This window comes from Lytechinus pictus, chromosome 10, assembly GCF_037042905.1.
Source record: "Lytechinus pictus isolate F3 Inbred chromosome 10, Lp3.0, whole genome shotgun sequence".
NCBI classification, from domain to species: Eukaryota; Metazoa; Echinodermata; class Echinoidea; order Temnopleuroida; family Toxopneustidae; genus Lytechinus; species Lytechinus pictus.
In genome coordinates this window covers 15408705-15430810 of record NC_087254.1, presented here as the reverse complement: position 1 = coordinate 15430810, position 22106 = coordinate 15408705, and the positions used below count along the sequence as shown (strand labels likewise).

Genomic DNA, 22106 nt, shown 5'->3' with positions numbered 1-22106 from the left:
CAATACATAAAATGGCTAAAATGTCTTCTTTTCTTTTAAGTTTTACTTCATATTGTATTTTTCTTTCATGAGGATATAAAACAATAAACTTCCTGGGTTATATTTAGATTACTGCCCCAGGGGAATGGGTACTTTATTAGGAGAACACCACAAATCCCTGATAATTAAGTACATGGCCTATGGGAAAGTCGTCCTTGCCCCTTGTTATGATTTACTTAGCCTGTTGCCAATTTGAAATATACATAGTCTTAGGGATCTCAATATTAAAGCAGCTATAACGTTCTTAATGCTTGTCTGATTTCCTTCAAACTTTCACCATTCTGTTTTATTTAATTTTCTCCTTTCCACATAGCATCTTATGACCAAGGCTGGATTCCCCCTTTAAAGTTTAGCTTCAAACTTTTTGCTAGGATCGACTTTCCCTTTCATGTTCCATAATCTCATTCTTTATTAGTGTTGCTATTGTTATTTAATCTAAATTATTTCATCTTCTTGTTCTTTTTTAGCGTCAAAGATCCAAACCTGAAGAAAGAGGCCTTGAAAAAGGTCGTCGAGAAACTCCCAAAATGCTACTATGATAATTTACGGTAATGAAAATTTAACTAACTTCAACTTGTCATTTTGTCGGCGGTCATCAGAATCGGACTTCGGTAATGCTGACTGCATTTTCAATACACGCGATCAGCAAACCTTTGTATCACTCTTTCACATGCAAAATCAATGCATGCAGCTGTTGTTTGCTGTTCTACAGTAGGCTTACAAGTTTCCAATGGGGTTTGTGCTTTTTATCACAAATTTGTAGGGCATTGTCTCAAAAATCCATACATATCTCAGAAACTTAAAGGACAAGTCCACCCCAACAAAAAATTGATTTAATTAAAAAGAGAAAAATCCAACAAGCATAACACTGAAAATTTCATCAAAATCGGATGTAAAATAAGAAAGTTATGACATTTTAAAGTTTCGCTTAATTTCACAAAACAGTTATATGCACATCCTGGTTGGTATGACTATGCAAATGAAGAGACTGATGACGTCATCCACTGACTATTTCTTTTGTATTTTATTATATGAAATATGAAATATTCAAATTTTCTCCTCATTGTCAAGTGAAACAGTGATGAATTCCTCCCTGAACATGTGCTATTAGCATGTGATATTAACAAACAAAAGAAATAGTGAGTGATGGACATCATCTACTGACTCATTTGCATGTCACTGAGTTGTGCATACAACTGTTTTGTGAAAAATAAGCAAAATTTCAAAATGCCATAACTTTCTTATTTTACATCCGATTTTGATGAAATTTTCAGTGTTATGCTAGTTTGATTTTTCTCTATTTATTCAAATCAACATTTTGCTGGGGTGGACTTGACCTTTAATAATTTGCTGCCTACAAATTAAACCTTATATATAACAGTAGGACCACTTCTTGTCAGCTAATCAAGGCCAAGTATATTATTGATATTGCCAGAACTGACATTTAGCTTGTGCTGGTTATTTTCATAGAATGTCTCCCAGTATTATTGTATTTCTTGGTTGTTTCTTAACCCCCTACAGGTATCTTTGTCGGTTCTTGAAGGTAGTAGCGGACAGGAGCGATAAGAACAAGATGAACTCGTCAAATCTTTCACTAGTAATAGCACCAAACATGCTCTGGTCTGAAAAGGACGATTTAGGGTGAGATAGATGAAGAAATTCTGCTGCCAGTGTTCTGAATACTATTATATTTCCTTCATACAATCATACTTGATTATCATAGTAATATAATGACTGGGTGTATCAAATTCAACATGCACTTTTGTCTTTTGCCTACAATATCTCTGAAGTTTTAACCTGGGCGCCGTAACTCAAAGATTAGCGATTAATCGCTAAATGAAATGACCAATCAAGATCATCGTTGCATGCGCATTTTGCTAAGTAGACTGACTATGAACCAATCTTAATTGTTCTTTGAAATTAGCGATCAATCGCTAACCTTTGTGTTACGGGACCCAGGTATGTCTACATAATTTGCAATGCAAAAGTGTAGAAAGAAGTGCTGTCTGATGTTTTAACTCGTGGTCCCAAGCCCAATTTTGTATGACTCAATACTCTGTCACTGGCAAGTATTGGTTAATTTTATCGTGCATTGATATTTGGTCTGCTGCTGACTTTTGTAACCATGGTGATTGTAACCATGGCAATAACTATTGATATCAGTGGATCATTATTTAATAGTAAGCCTTATGAAACATGGATCTGAAAGATGTCACTATTAGCAGTTGAAATGTGTTTACTGTGAAAGTTGTTAACCTATGAGTAGATTTCTAAATGATACAGCTTATGTAGTACTAGAAATAGGTGCTATAAGGACCACGTTACATAGAACATATTATATCCTACATAGAGTAAATCCTGTATAGTGATTGGTTCAAGTAGCATCATGTGACCTAATATATTTCAACTATGATGTTGCGTGACGTCAGACCTCTATATATTTTTGGATATATATCGAGGTCTGACGTCATTATTTCCCAAAACTGGATATCTAGCTAAACTCTCGGGCGAACCGGCCAGTGCGCTCTCTCTCTCGGGCAAGTCCAGCGATGCGTCGGCGCAGGCACTAATCTGCGTTCCGCTGAGCGCGGTGGCTCGGAGAAAAGTAGGTAATTCGACGCAAGTAACCGGACTTTGCAAGCTCAGCGCATAGACTTTGGTTATAAATTATTAAAAGTAGGATATAAAACAAATATATCAAGCGTTTCATTTGAAAGCATAGTGGGAATTATTAATCCTCGGTTGGACTGGCAGAATTACTAAATTTCCCTCGGGGCTTCGCCCCTCGGGAAAAATAGTCATTGCCAGACCAACCTCGGATAAATATAATTCCACTATACTTTCTCAAAGCCTGATATATTTGTTTTATTGTATATAAATTGTACAATCATTACTACATGTATTACTATTTTATTTGCTGTTATCATTTGTTTATGATCCTGAATATTGTCATCGTAAAGCACGTACAGAAATCGAATTCAATTAATCTATAGCTATTCTGAATCATTGTGCAACTATTTTTTAATCTATTTTTTCTTTTTTGTCATCTATATTCTTCATGAATCAGTTTGAAAGTAATTGATGGTTTTTCTTCTTTTTTTTGGTCATCTATTTTCTCTCCTTCCTTGCGCCTACCAGGACATCAATAGGAGCAGCGCCAGGCATCGTAGAGTCCTTCATCTCGCACGCAGAATGGTACTTTCCGGGAGGTAAGCATCTTGTTACTATGGTAACAAAGTGGTATATTTCAATCAATAATCAGACAATTATCCACTGATAGTTTTAGATAGGCAAGGGAATGTGAGGATTGATGTGTAATGTCACAGCTACTGTTTAAAAAAAAAAAATTTAAGCCTGTATTTCTCTTCGGGAAAATCACAATCATATTGATAGCGACGAAAAGGAGGCCATAATTTCTCCCACCTCTCTTTCCTATAAGATAGCTTAGCACAGTAATGGTTATAACTGGGAAAGTAGAAAAATAACAGTTAGAACGTAATCTGAAGTAATAACAAAAATATGCTAACTGCACATACATTTGAGGTCAAATGTTAACAAACATACATGTATATCTTTGTTTCATTTATCAAACTGTACAACAAAACTAAAGATCAATTTAAATTATGGTTAGGAAAGTTAGCAAAACGTGGTATCAAGATTAATTTCAATATCCCTAAAATATTTTGATTTTAGAAAAGAATCTCACTGATATAAAGTAAAGTCCAATGAAAGAGTACTATTAGTTCTTACATGTAGGTTCAATACCAACATTCTTTTGGTTTCCACAAATACCTTTTAAAGAGACTGTAGATTTTTAGTTTCTGGCAATGAGTATTTTTGTGTGTATGATGTCAACCTTTGACCTCATATGTACATGTATATAGTTCCACCAATCTACATTGAGTACTTAAGTAATTTTGGGAAAAACATATTTTAGGAGAAGCAAGAAATATGAGCCTTACTTCCCTATTATCTGTACCATGCACCCAATTGTACAGGTTTATTGATATATCTGTGCATGACATCCCAACTAAAGATCAACTATTGTTCTTAATGACTGTCCAAATTGCATTGTGGTGAGATTTATGCAGGCCCGACTCTCACTTTCCATCTATCAACAGTTTCTATTGCACTTATGTCTTTTATTTTAATGAAGATCATGTTCAGGCTCTTTTCGCGTGATAGATTGTTTTATGTACAGAAATGATGCATTGGTTCCAAGGGGGTTTAGATAGTGATTTTGATATTAATGTCTTCCTCTCAGACACAAGTCAAGATTTTTTTGCGGTATACCCTTCTATAATCCCTAATAGTGTAAGATAATACACGCTACTGTGCATCGTACTGTTTGTCCAGTCTGAATTTGAGCTCAGTTCCTGTTTCACAAGGTCTTAATCAAAATTTCAAAATCCATAAGTGTTGGAAATGACCAGTCTTAAGATTCATTAATTGCTTAATTCTGGCATAAATTGGAGTACTATACAGACCTCATTTAGACTACTAATGGCAAACGTATCCTGACAATTATTAAAGATACCAGTTTTAAGGATGCTTACAGATCCAATGTTGGTGCAATATTCTTTTGCTGTTGGCAAAGTAACAGCATTAGAAATGAAATTGTCTGAATATTACGTTAGTTTTTTTTTTATGCCAACTTGATTTTGGAAATCTTCCAAACTTTAATATTTACTGTCTGAACAATGCATCATTTCTCAAGCATGGCCAAATTAAAATGTCTTTCTTCAAGTGAATGTTTTTGATGATATATTGAATTATTTGGGAATGAATTGAATTTTATCTTTCTATTCACTTCCATCTACCATGTTAGCATGAATTTTGTCTTTTTAGTTGGTGTTAGAGGAAGGTCCATGCAGCTCTGCTATTATAAAAAGAAGCATTCGGAATGCATCTTGGAATATAGTTGAAAATGTTCTTGTTTTTCAAAGGGGATACAAGATAAATGGGGTATCCATAGCAATAAAATTTTGATTCGAAAAAAAAAAAATTGTCATTCAGTGTTTCACAAACCAGAAGTTCGCCAAATTTACTCCGAAGTTTGGAACAGTTGTAAGTTGTTCGCATGGAATGGAGTATAAGGATGCGAAAGGAGAATGTTTTTGTCAAAATTTTCACCCCTTTTAATTGAACATAAAAGTTTAATGAAAGGATGTTGAATTGTGCACAAATATTATTGAATATTTTTATTCATAGTGCATTCCAAATGCTTCTTTTTATAGTACTACATTGAAGTGGGCTGCCTTAATATTTGTTTATTTAGGAAAGGGGAATTGATTTGTGTTTTTTTTTCAGTAGAAGAGTTTTTTCTCTCCCTATTGGTATTGAACATACAGGATCAATCTTATCCCCATTTCACTCAGGAACATATGATATAACAATTGCACCAGAAAGCCCTGACCACGTGTGTGCATACATATGTTAGCTCTAAATCCTTTTCTGGAATTGGGCTATTAATATATTGCATACTTGCAACAAATACTGTATATAGCAGCAATATCACTCATTGCACAAATTGTAATCAATATTACTCATCAAAAATGTACCTCTGTCGTGACTTTTAAAAATCTTCTAAATTTTTTTAAATTTAATTCTTTATAGCTGTCTATGCGCCTTGAGCACTCTACAGAGTGGATTTGACGCTTTATAAGTCACATTATTATATATTTATTTTCAAAGAAGATTTAAGGAAAGCAAAAAATTTTTTTTTGTTCTTAACTATATGATATTAGGCCTTGCAAAATGCTTCAAACATTTTCTGTTAATGTTTCAATATTGTCAGTTTGGATGTGATTATATATTGTATGCACACAGTGACTTTGGCTCACTCAACAACATTTATACAGAGCACATCTGGTCATTTGACATTCATATATCTAAATGATCACAACAGATTAACAATCAACATTTAGCTGCCGTCAGTATTCCCAGAGGGACCGCGTGATCTACTCCTGACAATACCCATGAAGCAAAGAATTGTTGATCATGCCCCATTTGACTCAATATAACATAGACTGATCAGAAATAGCAAGTTCCAATGGGGCATAAAGTTTTCATTTAGGCCTGGTAAAATGATTGATTTGGGGGACCTTTATGAACAAACAATTCTACCTTTTCCATCGTCAGACGTGTGAAAGAAATTTGGGGAAAGAAAGTTTTCTACTTTACTTTGTAGCTACCATGGAATAGAACAAGCTCCCTTCTAGTGTAAGCTAGAAAACCAGAATAAGAAATGATTTTTATAGGGATGAAGGTGGCCACTATTCTATTATATAACCCCCCTCCCCACAGAGATGGATTTTCCGGTGCCATTACCGCCGACACCCTCACCGAAAACCAATTCGATACCAGACTCCAACTCGCTCTCGCCGAAGACTCCCGACGGGACCACGCCTTCTCCGGTATCCGCCTCCAATGCCACAACGACCCATTCCGTCCCTTCATCGCACCCTCCCCTAGGTCCCCCGCCCGGCCCCCCGCCGGGTCCCCCGCCCAACCCTCCTACCGCCATTCCACCCCCTCCCTCGCAGACTGCACCTTTGGTCACCATAGACGGCATCGGTCCACCTGAAAAGTAAGCATGATAGGGTCTTATTAACATATATCTCATGAATATGCATTAGTTATGGATGTTCATTTGCATATAGTGTTCATATCATTGCATGTGCATGTACAGATAAGGGTAGTTTTAGAGTAATTTTGAAGGCCATAGCTCTAGAAGAGTCCATAAACACTGTGACTTGTGTAGTTGCTCACATTTTGCAATTAATACTGATTAAGTCTTTATATACATGTTGGTACATGTACATTCTGCTTTCAGAGCGTGTTTTTTTTCTCTGTACATGTACTTCTCTATGTTCATAATGTAACCCCCCCCCCCCCTCTCCAACTCACAAAAAATGAAGGAATTCAGAATGAATGGTCATTTATTTATTCATCGCTATGATCGTTAAGAATGAAAATGTAAAATAAAACTCTTTACAGTCAGAAATGTGTGTCACACTCGCTGGAGCTTTCGAAATAGAACTATGCCTTCAAGAAACATCACATTTCATTTTTTTTTGTTCTTTACATTTTTACTGAGTGATAATTTGCACAATGCTGGCATGCATGTTGCCAATGCCTTTTCTAGTATTTAGTACCTTTCCCATGAATGGCCTGATACATGCGCAAACATTGTCATACATGTACTTCTTGAAGTTACTTTTGATGGGATTTAATTAATGTGTTTTTGTATTATTGGAATATTAATTTTTGAAATCCTCGTTCTTTTTTCATCTCCTTGAATATTTTGTGATGTTTTTTATTATTTTGCTTCTCTGTTTGTTGTGTCTTTGCTTTTGGTGGATTATTTGTTATTAATCAATTAATTATTATTATTTTTACTAATGAGAAACTATTGTTTTTGCAGTGTTCCTGTATTTAGGGCAAAATTTCCCTTCAAATGACCCCTTATCCATTGATGATGATGATGATGTTGTTGGTGATGATGATGATGGTGATGATGATGATGGTGATGATGAAGATGATGATGATGATAGATGATAATGATGGTGGTGGTGTTATTATGATATGATATTGATAATAAAAATACTACTACTACTAATGATCATAATGATAGTTGTGAGGATGATATTGATGATGATGATGATGATTTTGGCAATAGCAATAATTCCCATAATAGATTTAGTCCAACTTTTCAGTTTCAAGTTAAAAAGTCACAATAAGCACTATCATTGATTATCAAGACATAATGCGATTCCAAAATACAAACATGAAAAACAAATGAGTAAATACTCTTTATAAGAATTTTATATCACATATTTGAACGGCTTTGGCATTGTGTAGATGTGCACTCTTTAAAAGAAACTTTGAGAAGTAATTATGTATGAATTATGGATATAGTAATTTTGTTGTCTTTCCGGAGGCATTACAGTTTCTGGTCGTCCACTCGGAAGAGATTAGTGCTATGTAAACCCATATTCTAATCCCTTACTACCAGTGATTTAACTTCTCTCCTATCTACATGTAATAATGTTTACTTTATTATTTTATTCATTATATTCTGTATGTGTAATTACTTTGTCAGTAATATATTATCTGTCTCCTCTTGTTTTATCATTAAATGTTTTCTGTGGTTAGCTAGCATCATTCCGCTTCACATGTATATATCTGTCATTACAGCTGCCATGTTGTATTATAGCATTTAACATAAATACTCATAGGCTTAGCTTTAGTTATCTTGACATATAGCATAATACTGAATATAGATGTATTGAAATGCTTTTTATAGCAAACTTATAGTGATATGGCTTTTGTAATGCTTAGGAATTTCACCTAGATGTAAAATTGGCTCTAGTTAATGTGAATGGCATGTTTGGGGGGACTTGCAAAGTTGATGATAATATTCTAGATAAATGATCTAATCTTTTTCAAAAACTTTTTGAACAATGTTTTGAAAAGTATATTCAATCTTTTTATCATTAAATATTCTAAGTTTGACTGACAACATTGTGCACATGATATTCAATCATGATATTGGGTCATGTCTTGATGTAATGCAAATATTGTTTACAAAAACAAAGAAAGAATTTTCAAGAAATTTTCCTGTTGGGGATTTAAGACAGGTTCTTATTTTAAAACCCTTTTTCCTAATTATAGATTGATAAACTCTAAATTAAAACCTATCATATTACATTTTCACAATTTTTTTTCATGAACCAATAAGGTACTGTATTATGGACAAGCAAAGAAAAAAAGATTTACGAAAAAGAACTGAACTGAACTGAATTTATTTCCAAATAATGTCAAAATACATTGATACAGAGTAAATTGACATATATACTTCATTGGTAAAAGGAATCCACATAAATAGAAATGTGTATCTGTTAGCATATCAGAAGTACAGATTCAGAATGTTAATAAAGTACATGTAATAGATTTCACCTATATAGTGACCATTGCACTGTTGTGTAAAATGAAAATATTGTTATTGTGGAAAAAGTCCTGAGTTTACTACATATATATTGGTATTTCTCAGCATTTTCCCAAAATCATATGAAGTGGAATGATGTGTCTTTTTTTCTAACCACTGTTTTTATTTAGCGTATTTTTTTTCCTTCCTTATTTCTTTCTCTTATATTTCCTCTGAACCCTCCATCTCCTCTTCATGCTTCCGTTTTGCATTGGCTTCTTATTTTTCACCCCCCCCCCTGTCAAAACTAGGGGGAAAATCTATTCTCAATTCTCAAATTTGGCAGTCCCTTTTTTACATTTCATTTACCATGTGTTTATCTTTATGTTTGATTCTTTTGGTCTTATTTTACTTTCTTTCTTTAATGCAACTTCTGTCCCCCCCCATCTCTCTTCTCATTTTCTCCCTCTTATTTTCTCTGTCTCCTTAATATTTCTGCCTTCCCACTCTCTCTCACATCTTCCTATTTTCCTTTAATACTACATGTACATTATATCTCTTATCGCTATTAGATGTACCTATTTTTGTCTCGCCTGCATAGCATAAGCGCGACAGAGGCGTGGCTTTGCAGACAGCCGCATCGTCAACATCAAATCTCAACCAGTGTTGAGTTTTTTAAATGTCATCATAGCTTTGAAGGTATTAGGACTTACAAAACTTCAGATACAGTCAGGTGTTACTTGTAATTTGGGAAGAGTTTCAGGTCACATGATCAAGGTCAATTAAGGTCATTCTCAGAATGGACTTTGACTACGGTATGGTATCAGTATTAACAAAAATTACCAAGGTAAAGATTTTGACTTTTCAAGATTTATTTTAAAAGCCATTGTCCTTTGCAATGGCAATCAAGTATTGCCAAAATTTATTAATCAAATTTTGGATTAGAGGTAATGGTCTAGGGCCAATTTGGGGTCAACAAAATTGTACAAAATTAAAATCCTTGTATCAATCCAAAGATTGATATTTTGAATGTTCAAGATGATTTTGAATCCTCAGTCTTTATTCTGCTAAACTTTGATATAATGTTTATTTAGTTTCATCATTTATACAAGTGTAATGTTAGGTAGCTAGGTCAAGATCAAGATCAAATATTTCAGATCACATTACTTTAATAAAATTTAAGTTTTTGCTCATTATCTCTAATCTAATTAAATGAAATCTGTGTGAGGTGTTTATTAAATTTCAGAAATGATATAATAATTGAATAACATTTTTTGTCAAGGTCAACAAACTTTGGTTTTTATTTACAAACGTTTTTTTTATATAATGTTGCAAAATTACTGATCTAAATTGCTTTTCATGTTCCATGAGGCTATTATATAAGGAGGATCAAGTATCAGCTTTTATCTCAGCATTCAGGTAATTGAATCAAGGTCAAAGGTCATTTTAAATCAAAGACTTGGATGAAAATTAATATTTTGTCATAGTTTTGTAAGTAAATGGTAATTTCTATTCATGTCCCTATTCCTTGAACCTTGTTTATAAAAAAAAAAAATATGATGTAGTCTGTAAGCACCAGCATTTGAAATACATGAGAGCGACAGGTGATTTTGCCCTCGTGACAGCCCCAATTGCCCCTAAAATTACCCCAAAATGCATGCCCTGCCCATGTCTTTCTAGAGTCACCCCAAGATCTGTCACAAACAATATTCTAAAAAATCAATATTCTAATTGTGGCAGAAGAATAATGTTTGCTTTTACTCCACAATTACTTATAGCCCTTAAAAAGTAGCCCCCAAAATTCTCCAATGTGTGGAAAAGAAAATTAGCCCCTAAGATAATGATTATTTCTTATTTGGGTAAGCACAGACTTATGTTTAACACTTTAACCAACTAATAAGCCTGTTCACGGTTGTAAACTGGGCACGAGCAGAAAAAGGTCATTTGAGATAAACCATGAAGGTGGCTTTCAAATTCACTGACATAGGCATTTGCGATTTGATGATTATTCATGTATTCCTTTCAAAATATTCATTTTATCACATCCAAGCAGAAGAGTAATAAATATAGCCTTCATAATCACTGGTATTTGACAGAAGCCTAAACAATAGTCAAATGTGCCAAAGGCAGACAATAAAACAGATTTCCAAACTTTATCCCTGATGTACTACTATTCTAGTCACCTTGTCTATACAATGCCTTTTGTTCTTAGAATTTCAATACTCTACCGTAAAGCTTACGCAACATCTACATTTGAAAATGATAGTGCTTATCCTAATGAAAAATCACAAAGGTCATTTGAGAAAAGTTGATCATGAGCTAACCGTGAACTGGCTTATTATACCATATTAAGAGTGATTATTAGATGCCAAACTCTCTGTCTCTGAAAGCCAGCCATAGTACATAGAGAATCTAGTCTCACTACTGCAGACTGCACATTATGCACTATGCAAAAACCAAGGGTCTGTGTTTACAGACTAGCTAGCATGCATAGTGATGATAATAACTAAACTCACTTATATAGCGCTTAACTTATTTTATCAAAAGGCTCTAAGCGCACTTCAGTAATACAGCATATATGCAGGCGAGACTGCCAGAGACGTTGCATCAGTTCTTTTTTTCTGTCTCTATTTTAGTTTGGCATGGAATCGATCCCTTGTCTTTAACCTGCACCTAATTTTGAATAACCCCAACCTATTTGTGCCACTCCCAGTAGCCACAGCCCCGCCGGTCACAACCAACCTGGAGTCAACTTCACCAAACGAAGAGCACCTCTGCCACCACCACCGCCTAAGCCCCCCAAGGGTGACCGTCCGCCCTCCTCCAGCACCCCTAAGAGTCCAGTCTACCCACCCCCTCGCCCACCGCCCAAAACCAACTCACTCTAGGACCACTAGCCGTCCGTAGTGCCTCCTTGTAGCGATGCATGCAGCATGTCCATTATTTAGGTACATAAATGCATTTTGTTCTCGTAGATTTATCACGGAAGAATTTATCCCACCCGCTCTCCACACACGATGATCAAAATCAAGCGCATCTCATGGCCAAACTTTACACAAAAGTAACCATTCCATCACTGCCATTGCAATCACAGAGCTACAAGAAAAAATGTGAAAATCTTTTTTTTTTCCTTTACATTGGTATGATAGATCATTTTGTAACCGAGTTTTATTTTATAAACGATCTTTTCATCCTTGCGGAACTTCTTTGTAATTTTCAAAACAACATGTTAATGCACATTTTTTACTTGTTTATTATATAAAAAAGAGAGTGATTCTTGCAGTTAATCCAACAATTTTTTTTAATTTGAATTGCATGTTTCTACAGTGCGTCCCAAAAAAAACTATACACTTTTGAAATGGCTGCCAAATAAAAAGTATATCACTTTGGGGGGAAAGACTTATACATATGGAAAGCCGATAAAGTCATCTTTCAAATGACACCAAAATGTTGGAAAACTATTCATGCTTGAGTGAGCACTACCCGCTTAAACAAAGGGTATGGAAATTAGGGTGGGCAGGAATTAGCCTTTCGGTTTCTTCCAGTTTTTGAGAGGCGAGTCCCTTGGAACTTGCAAACTTGAGGGTGTTCTGATGAATTGATGGTCATTCATTATCAATTTAAATTGTTAGAGCAAATTTCATGAATTATCAAATTGAAATTCCATGCATGAGTGAGCATGAATTGCAATCTTTAGTGAAGCATTTTAACTTACAATGTGGGTCTCAGCAGTGTGTTCATTGGAGTCAGGAGAATAGGGGTAAGAAATGACTTCAGTGTGTGAAGTAAGCTGATGGGAAAAGGGTCAACAGAACGTTTAGCCTCCCTCCTACAGGTCCGTCCCTCCCCCCTCCTGTTGAGATTGAGACTGATTGCTATTACATGTACGCATTAAGTGCAAAGCGGACTGTCAATTTGATAATAAATTCTGAAAATTAGATCATCAACTTTTATCTATCAATCATTCAATCAACAATCTGTTAGTAAATAAACTCAATCAATGTCATCAATCAAATATTCACCTTTTTCAATAAATTATCAATCAAACATTCAACTTTTTCAATAAATGATTTCATAAATTATCATAATTAGTCAAGTTCTTAATAAATCATTCAATGGAAAAGAAAGACCCATCAACCATCAGTCACTTGGCATTTTAAGTTTTAGATACCAACCAAGAGAAAGAAAGGGGTGGAGGGCGGGGTGAGTACATGACATGTAATTTGTAAGAGAACACAAAGAAGAATGCCCCTTTAACCCAGTCTTACCCTATCTCATCCCCTTGCATGTAACAGGTACCATCACATTACTCTGACTCTCACAAGCACACTTGCTAAGATCCACATAATAAACGAAAAATGCTACACTAAAATTACAATTCCTGTTTACTCATGCATTACATTTCAATTTAGTAACTCGTGAAATTTGCTTAAGAAACCAAAACGGATCTCCATTTATCAGTAATTTAGCATAACACCCTTAACTTTGCAAGTTCCAAAGGACTCACCTAAAAAAAAATGGAATTAAGGCTAATTCCTGCTCACCCTAGCAAAGGCTAGTCTCTCAGGAGGGGTGAAAGGGGTAGAGAGAGAGAGGGAGAGAGGGGGGGGGGGGTTAAGTGTTCTGTTGACCCATATCCCGTCAACCTACTTCCCCCACCTAAGTCCTATCCCTATTCTGACTTCCATGAACACATTGCTGAGATCCACTTAAAAAGTGAAAAATTGTATTTCATGTTCACTCATACATTAAATTTCAATTTAATAATTCTTAAAATTTGCTCTAAAAACCTAAATTGATAATGCTTGATCATTGATTTATCAAAACATCATCAACTTTGCAAGTTCCAAGGGACTCGCATCTCAAAAACTGAAAGAAATTGGAAGGCTAATTCCTGCCCACCCTAATTTTCATACCCTTTGTTTTAGTGGGCAGTGCTCGCTCAATCATGAATAGTTTTCCAACTTTTTGGTGTCATTTTAAAGTTGACTTTATTGGCTTCCATGTATGTAAGTGTTTTCCCCCAAAGTGATATATTTTTTATTTGGCAGCCATTTCAAAAGTGTATAGTTTTTTTTGGGACGCACTGTATAAAGATTTAAATCATATTATTAAGACATATATTGTGTAAATATATGTGTGTCTCTGACTGTGGCAAGTCCAACATCAGAAAAAAGATTCCTTGTTACAAAGCAATGTGATAATGCTGGATGAAGAACAAATTGGAAAACAAAAATCTGTATACAAAATTATCTGACTCTCTCTGTCCTATGAACTTTTGTGTTACCATGATCATCTTGGGGGAAAATCCATGATGAAGTACTTTCAAGAAATCCTAACATATTTTTTTTCTTCAATTTTTTATGAATATTCAAATTAGAGATGCAAAGAGTCAACTGATATGGATTAAAATTATCATTATAAAAGTGTAAATATGCATTAACAATGGCATTTTATTTGGGTATTGTAGTATGAAAATCAAGTTTGCATAGAATTTTTAAGAATTCTGTGTGATTTGTTGGAGCAGGTGGGATATTTTTTTTCCTTAATAACCTGATATAAATTTGAATGAACAGCTATAGTGATTGTGAAACCGTAAATTAAACGGGGAGGGGGAATTTCAGATCTTGTGGGGTGAAAATCAAAGTTTGTCCCAACCACCAAGGGACTTTATAGGAACTTATTTTGGAAATAGTTCGATGAAGAAGATATTTAGTGTTTAGATCCAGACTTGAGGCACAGAAGTTTGAAAATCAATTTTTTCAAGATGATCGAAGCACAGAATGGACAAATAAGTGGTTACGATGAGCATGACAAAGAATGAATGGTGCATCATGTATCCATTTCACAAGGCATGGTGGGATATAATGTACTCTTCATTTCATTTAATGTTTGTGTTATCATCTCTCTCTATTTGTCCGTGTATCTCTCCCCCTCTCTCTCACTTACTCTCCCACTCTCTATCTGTCTGTGGGTGTGATCAATGTCGATTTTCAAATTTAAACAGCAACATGAATCATGATTGAAAACGCAATAGAGAAAACACAGAACGCAGACAGGATCAGCAGTGCACCGTTTAGTTTCGGAAAAGTAAATATCAAAGCTAATGATATGTCAATCGTCTTTAAATTTCCCTCTCTTCTTAGTGCAGCTTACTGCATCAGAACAAAGATCAATTCTGGCATGTGCTTGTTTGGCTTCCACTGCGAGAGCAAATTAAAAGATGTTTTGAAACTCAATCGTGTTCAGCGTCGCATTTTGTTGCATTCGCGATGCCGAAGGTCGTAAAATCCAAACACAACTTTATTGGTGTTTAAATTTTCTTCCGAAATGCCATCTGAAAGATGTTTACTTTTACAACCAGGAATGGGGGACGTTTAACACACCCTTTGTTTCTCATTATATCTGCTTTTGAAAATGGATTTTGAATCGAGATTCATGTTGCTTTTATAAATTTGAAAATTGACATTGAATACAACCCGTATCTATCCTGTTCTCCTTTGCTCTCAGTCTTTCCATACTATATCCTTGTCTTTACCGTTCTTTCTTTCAGATGATCTTTTTTTTCTAGCTTTCCCTGCCTCATTTCACCATTTCTAAAGCAGTTGTCTTTCTCTTCATTTTCCTTTCTGCCCCCCCCCCCCCCCCCCCGGCCCTCTCAAATTTATTTCCCCTCTCTCCAGCTCTTTCACACTGCATATCTGTCTCTTTCTCTTTATACATCTTTCCTTGACATATTCAAACACTATCTTTACAATCTATATTTGTGATAGTCAAATTTTTAGCATTTTGGGAAGTCATATCTCATATGGTCATATTTATATGCTTATGGTGCTGGGAATGATATAGAGATTGCAATGGGGGCCCATATTGCATCATGCCAGGTACTGTATTAAATTTTTTCAATAATCACAATTGCAAAAAATCATCTTCAACATGTATACACATACATGTACATACATAAGTGAAGTGGATTAGTCTGCGGACTTTGAAACAGAGGTTCATGGGTTCATATCCCAGCCATGGCGTAATTTCCTTCAGCAAGAAATTGGTCCAAATTATGTTGGGCTAAACCCAGTTGAGGTAGTTGAGGTATACCTGGCAAGAATTTATTTCTTTAATTTTGCAATGTAGAAGGTTACCCGGGCTATCAATGTTTTAGCTTCTTTTGGAAGCGCCTAGAAATAAAATGGTACATAATACTCACTGTACATGAACTAAATGTTTATTATTTTCGTTATACATTTATAGAAGCTCCTCCCTTGTTTTAATACCTATCCTATTCTTGGAGAAGGCACAATGTAATCAGAGTATATAACATTTCACCTTTGCTTTTTAAAATCAAATATTTGGTTTCCAAAATGAATCATAGAAATATAGACCAGGTGGCCATTGCAGAAAGAAATGTGTTTAAACACAAATTAGAAAAATCATACACAAAGTCTTAAATGCACGGTTCTGATTAGTTAAAATTAAATTGTGTGTTTTCAATGTGCCCTCAGTCATTTATTCATCAAGTTTTTTTTTTTTGTGATAATCTGTCATTCTCTGATGATGATAGTAAATTCCTTGATTAGCTTGAAAGGTTGGTTGCCATGTATCACCCTAGTCTATATAATGCCAGTTTACAATGTTTATGAAATTAATCGCCAGCAGGATATTTGAGAAAAAAGGAGAGTTTTTTCAATTCAATTTTTTTCGTAAGCCAAGAATGGGATACTGGCCTTACTGTTCAAGTACAAGTGTACATGTAGGCCTGGAGGGTGTTTCATAAAGCTGTTCGTAAGTTAAGAGCGACTTTAAGAATGACTAGTGATCCTTTCTTGTGGTAAATGATATATTCAGTGGCGATGATTAAGCGCGTAAGAAAGGTTCACCAGTCGTTCTTAAAGTCGCTCTTAACTTACGAACAGCTTTATGAAACGGCCCCCAGGTACTAGTAGTACAAGCAATTTAGGAATTGGATTCAGTCCTCAAAACATACCCAAGTAACTTCCACTAGTCCCACATAGACCATATTTCTGGACGTCATTCTTTCAAGAGTAGTATTGATTCAGTGTCTACCTAACCTATGGATAGGCAGCAATGCCATAATTCATCATCTCGAATGTGTGTACAGGCAGAGTAGTCTGCACCTATGCATCTCATGCTACATATTATGTGTACACATTGAAGGTGTCAAATTATGGCAGTCTTGGCCTGCTATACAATCAGTTATAACACTATCAAATAGGGTCTTGAATTTTCACAAATGAAATTTTACAAAACATTTTAAAGTTAGATACATGCATTTAAATGAAAGGATTGGTCCTTTTTAGCATTGATTTGAGCTGTCCTTGAATCACCCCCATGTTATCCTTGTGATGTGAATGCAGAATGTCATATAGAATGGGTTTGAATTGACAGTATACAACGTGTAACCCAACCATGCTAAGGGCGTAGGCTGGTTTGAGCATGGGGAGGTGGAAGTAAAGTAGTATCGGGGGGGGGTGCACATTTTGGGGAGGTGGAACTCAAGTTTGGAAAATAGGCTGTTGAAAGCTGAAGAAGTGGTACAAATTTTGTTTTGCTTACCAGTGTCGGAAGTCCTCTGCCTCAGAGGGAGGGTGCACCCCCCAGCCTATGCCCTTGCATACATTTTGAAACAACCCCCCCCCCTGAATAGTCCCTTTATCTCTATTCCTATCTTTATTCTTATTTTTCCCATTTTATGATTTCATCATATTTCATTGTTCATGATGTTCAATGTGATCATTTTCACGTCACCTGCATTTATTGCTGTCGCATCTTTGCACGGATGAGTTTTTGTTTCATTCTGTTCCTATTCACAATTTTCCATGCTTGGTGTTAATGTTTTTATTCCATGTTTTATTATTCATAATTCATGATATAATTTTTACATTCAAATGCACTAAAAACGTCATTAATTTCTTTTTATTTTGTCATGGATCACAGTAGTTTTGGTTCTGCTTTCAAGTTTGGTTACATAGCAATGTAGAGATTCTTTTATTAAAGCAATAGATTGGTTTCATTGAGCAATGTCTTTTCATTTCTTTGCCATTGTGTTGTAATACTTATTCATATAAACTGCAAAAGTTGAGCCAGTGATAGTAGTTATGTGCTGTTACGAATATGATATTCAATTGGTTTCTTTTTCCTTTCTTATTTTCTTCCTTTTGTTCTTTAAAAAAATTGGTATTTTGCTCATTCATGTAATTTCATTTCTCATCCAGTCTTGCATATCTTTTGGTGTTGTTTTTATCTTGTTCGTTTTTTTTTTTTCTGTCAAGTTTCAAACGTATGTGCCTTTGGTCTGGGTTTTACTTGTTATGTGATGTTGATGTGATATTGTTTTCTTTCAATGCATTTTGTTATAAACCATGATGTGTCTCTTTCTTAAAAATCATGCATTTTGATGAGCGACTAGTTAATATTTATGTGCAAAATGCTGAATTGACAAAAAAGTTAATGATTAGCACTACTATGTAAATTAACTTGTAATTTTTGTGATTATTATTTTTTTTTGCCAGACCCATCAGAAACTCTACACTTCCTAGGAAGTCAGTAAAGAGAGCCCACGCCCCTCCCCCACCCGTCAGTGTATCGCCGAGCCCTTCACCGACAAATAGCTTGACGCGGAATACCCAGCCTCCGGGAGCGCAGACGTCCAATCAGAACACTCAAAACAATCATAGCAGTCCCGAGTTAACAAGGAAAGGAAGCGAGTCCAACCCGCTTACAACAAATGGCTCAATATCCAAGCCGGAACGCCCTCCCGATAAGCCCCCCGTCGCGGGGAAGCCTCCTAAGGTCGACAAACCGGTCATTGCAGGGAAGCCCACCATCGCCGACAAACCGCCCATCACCGAAAAACCCACCAAGCCCGATAAACCCATAGTTGCAGTACCTAGTCCTACCAAGGAGCGTCCAGGCTCGGGGCGGGATAGTGTCGACGGGACTGTCCTGTTGCCGAATCCCCCTTCGCCGAACAGCAAACCTAAATCAGCAGCGATACAAAGACCTACCATGCTCCCCCCTCCCCCGCCTCCTACCCCCAAGACAGCAGATACAAAGGACGGTGTGAAAAACCAAAATAGTTTTGATACGGACTTGTGACATGGGCAAGCCGAAATGTAGCTGTTTTAGAGATGACTTTGAGATACCTTTCTGTTTCCTGCAGCATACGTCACTTCATTTATAGCCAAATTACGTCTAGCCATGATATAGTTGTATTGACAACCACGGATAGATACAGATTCTAACTGCTCTGTTTATTTTGTGTGTAAAGCATCCGCTCTTCTTATTTCAAGATACTTTCTTGAGACTACACAATCTATATAAAATGTTACGTAATTTTTCCAATTTATATACAATGTATTTTCATACCATGTCCGCGGGTACTTCTCCTGGGAGCAAACAGCGGCCATCTTGTGCAAATCACTTCGATTGAGCAATCTTTCTTCTGCTTGTGTACACCATGGAATCTCGTCTGAAGGCTTATAGTTGATGAATATACTATGTGTACAGAAATATGAAACTATATCTTTTTTGAGATCAAATATTGTTGTTCATGTTACATGTATATGAAATATTTATTGATATTGATGTTGGGCCATGCTGCATATATTTCTGTTTTGATAATTATTGCATAGTTTTTTTGTTGTTGAATCATATTTGAGAGTCTACAGGGTTAGAGTGAGATGATATTTTATGACTGGTCAATTTATTTGCATGTCATTTTCCTTTACCCCCTGTTTCCCCTCCCTACAAACATGTACCATTTTATGAAATAGAGGAAGCTCTGATTTCTTCAAATTAATTTTCTTCATTCATAAAAGATATCAATTATGTACAACACTGTAAAAGATGACAAATTCTGTAACTGAGTTTTTCACAGATGAGAGCAGTAATATAATCTTAAGCCAAAAAAAAATTATTTAGCTATAACCTGACTGACTCTTTGCAAACCTGCAGACTTTTAATTTTTCATTCAAATATGATATAAAAAATATGCCAACTGACCCTAACTTTCATTGTTTTGTCTGATATATTTTTAAATGGCGAATGACGCAGAAGATCATCATCCATTGCCGCAAACAGACAAAGTTTTTAGGCCTTATCTTTTTTTATGTAGTTCTGTAAGGAGGGAGAACTGTTTTCTTGATGAAACGTCTCATCAAATTGGCAATAATTATCTCTATATGTGTAGTGCAGCATGGCCTTTCCCATCATTTTTGTATTTTAGAATATTGAACATTTTCAAGGTCCATATCGAGCACATACCTGATTTTCCACGCTCTGACAGAAAAGAATGAGTGTTGTTTCCATAGTGTTCTACCAAAAACTTGAAGGGTATTTTGTTTTATTTTTGCTTCTGTGAAAAAGTTAAAGCGAAGAATTTTGTGTATTATTTTCTACCTTGCGCAAGTTGCAATACACGGCAGAGGCAAATGATGCAGAAATGATCCTATTTTAATAACCCTAATGTATTGCTTGTCTATGAATACCTTTTAAATCAAAATTTTACTCTGTCTGGATAAATAAAGTGCGATCAGAAATGCAAATTATCAACGTTCTCACACACACGAGCAGAGGTCTCCTTTTACTGGCATGAAATAAATTTAGGGAAATACTGGACCCTTGTCCCTGCCGATAAAAGTCAGATAAAAACTGAAGGATGATTCATAAAGCTGTTTGTAAAGATATGCATATTACATTATTTGCTAATGTAAAAGTCCAGTTCAAGTAGGTGGTATTTTACACGAAGATTGTAGTGTTAACTTAATATTTTCTGTGAATGAAATAAAAGGAAAAAAAAAGATTTTGAACAATTTTGAATGAACTAGCAAAAATTTATCAACACTTATTTAATTTATCAGAAGTATGAATTATGAGAAAAAGCTTTGGACTTGCACTTTGACTCTTCTTAGTCTAGTCATTTGTAAGATTATGTATAACTAAAAAAAACAGCTTTATGAATCAAGCTCATGAATCATAAGATGTTTCCAATTTTAAATTAACTTTTCCTTTCCAATCAAAGGCAAACAAAACTTCACATGATGAATACCATAGTTTAGTTATCCTAGGGTTAACTTCGTTACACTTTTATGGAGTGCCAGTTGTTAATCTATTTGCCAAGTAAAGATTTTTCCCATTCTACGGGAAAAAGTTGTCCAAAAAACTAATTGTGACGGGAAATGGGAAGTACTAGAAAATGCCAAAATATAATGAATTTGAACAGTGAATCGATAAATACATCTTTGCCACGAAGATGGAAGAAATATGAAGCCCGGCATTCCATAGAAGTGTGGTTTAAACTTCTAGTTTGTACGAGGATTAAACCGAGGATTAAACCGAGGTGTGATTAACAGAACACCTCCCAATGACTTTTGCAATATCAGTTTAAAGTGCTTTGGTTTCCATGGGGGACATAACATCAAAAGGTCATTTATACCAAGGCTTCCTGCAATGCATGTAATGGGAATATCTTGCTTTTACTGAAAAAAAAATGAAATTGAAAGATTAGAGATGCAGCACATGTACAGGGCATTTTTCAAGGAATCTTTATCACCCACCTACCAAAATTGATTTGAACAAAAAATGTTGTAGTGGTCTAGATTGTATGAATTCCATTGTATTGAAAATCCTTCTTTTTTACTTTTAAACTAAAGATAAGCATATTTTTGCAATCACCATGCAGACGCTTTCTACACCGCACCAATTCCTTTGAAAATGCAAGTCATATCACGATAGACAGCGGATAGGATTCGAACCGGATGAAAAATTGCAAATATGTTATTTGTACAGAGTCTAGGGTGACACTGCTTTTGTGATTCACTGATTTTCGACAAATGCTCTTTTGTCTTTGAAGGGCATTTGACCAAATCTGACCACCCACCCCAAAACCAACAATAAGTCGCCCAAAATGAATTTTGAGATTTTTATTGAGTTTGAAGAAGCGCATCCTAAGCTTTAAAATGATATATGATTTGTCAAATTTGATCAACAATAACTCAAATACTTGATTGAATGCAGAGAAACAAAGCAAGAGCTTCAGAAAATAAAGGAGAAAATAACATTTGAAGTTTGTGTTCACTCAAGCATGAGATGTGCGCACTGTGCAATTTCGATGAAACTT

General features: G+C 35.3%; 1 protein-coding gene across 3 annotated transcripts in view; it reads left to right on the top strand.

Moving 5' to 3' along the window:
* The window catches only part of LOC129270229 (rho GTPase-activating protein 17-like), a 31845-nt gene extending 10639 nt beyond the window's left edge, over positions 1 to 21206 (top strand). Inside the window, exons 6-11 of one of the 3 annotated variants that reach the window (XR_010294818.1) lie at positions 507 to 587; positions 1561 to 1680; positions 3178 to 3248; positions 6346 to 6628; positions 11685 to 11916; positions 18499 to 21206. Coding sequence is in view for 1 of the 3 variants with exons in the window: in XM_064105399.1 (XP_063961469.1) it covers positions 507 to 587; positions 1561 to 1680; positions 3178 to 3248; positions 6346 to 6628; positions 18499 to 19084 (1141 nt within the window). In the remaining 2 variants the exon portion in view is untranslated. Of the gene's footprint in view, positions 1 to 506; positions 588 to 1560; positions 1681 to 3177; positions 3249 to 6345; positions 6629 to 11681; positions 11917 to 18498 lie in introns of all 3 variants that reach the window. The other 2 variants (XR_010294817.1, XM_064105399.1) reach the window with 2 other exon arrangements.
* The last annotated feature ends 900 nt before the right edge of the window (positions 21207 to 22106 follow it).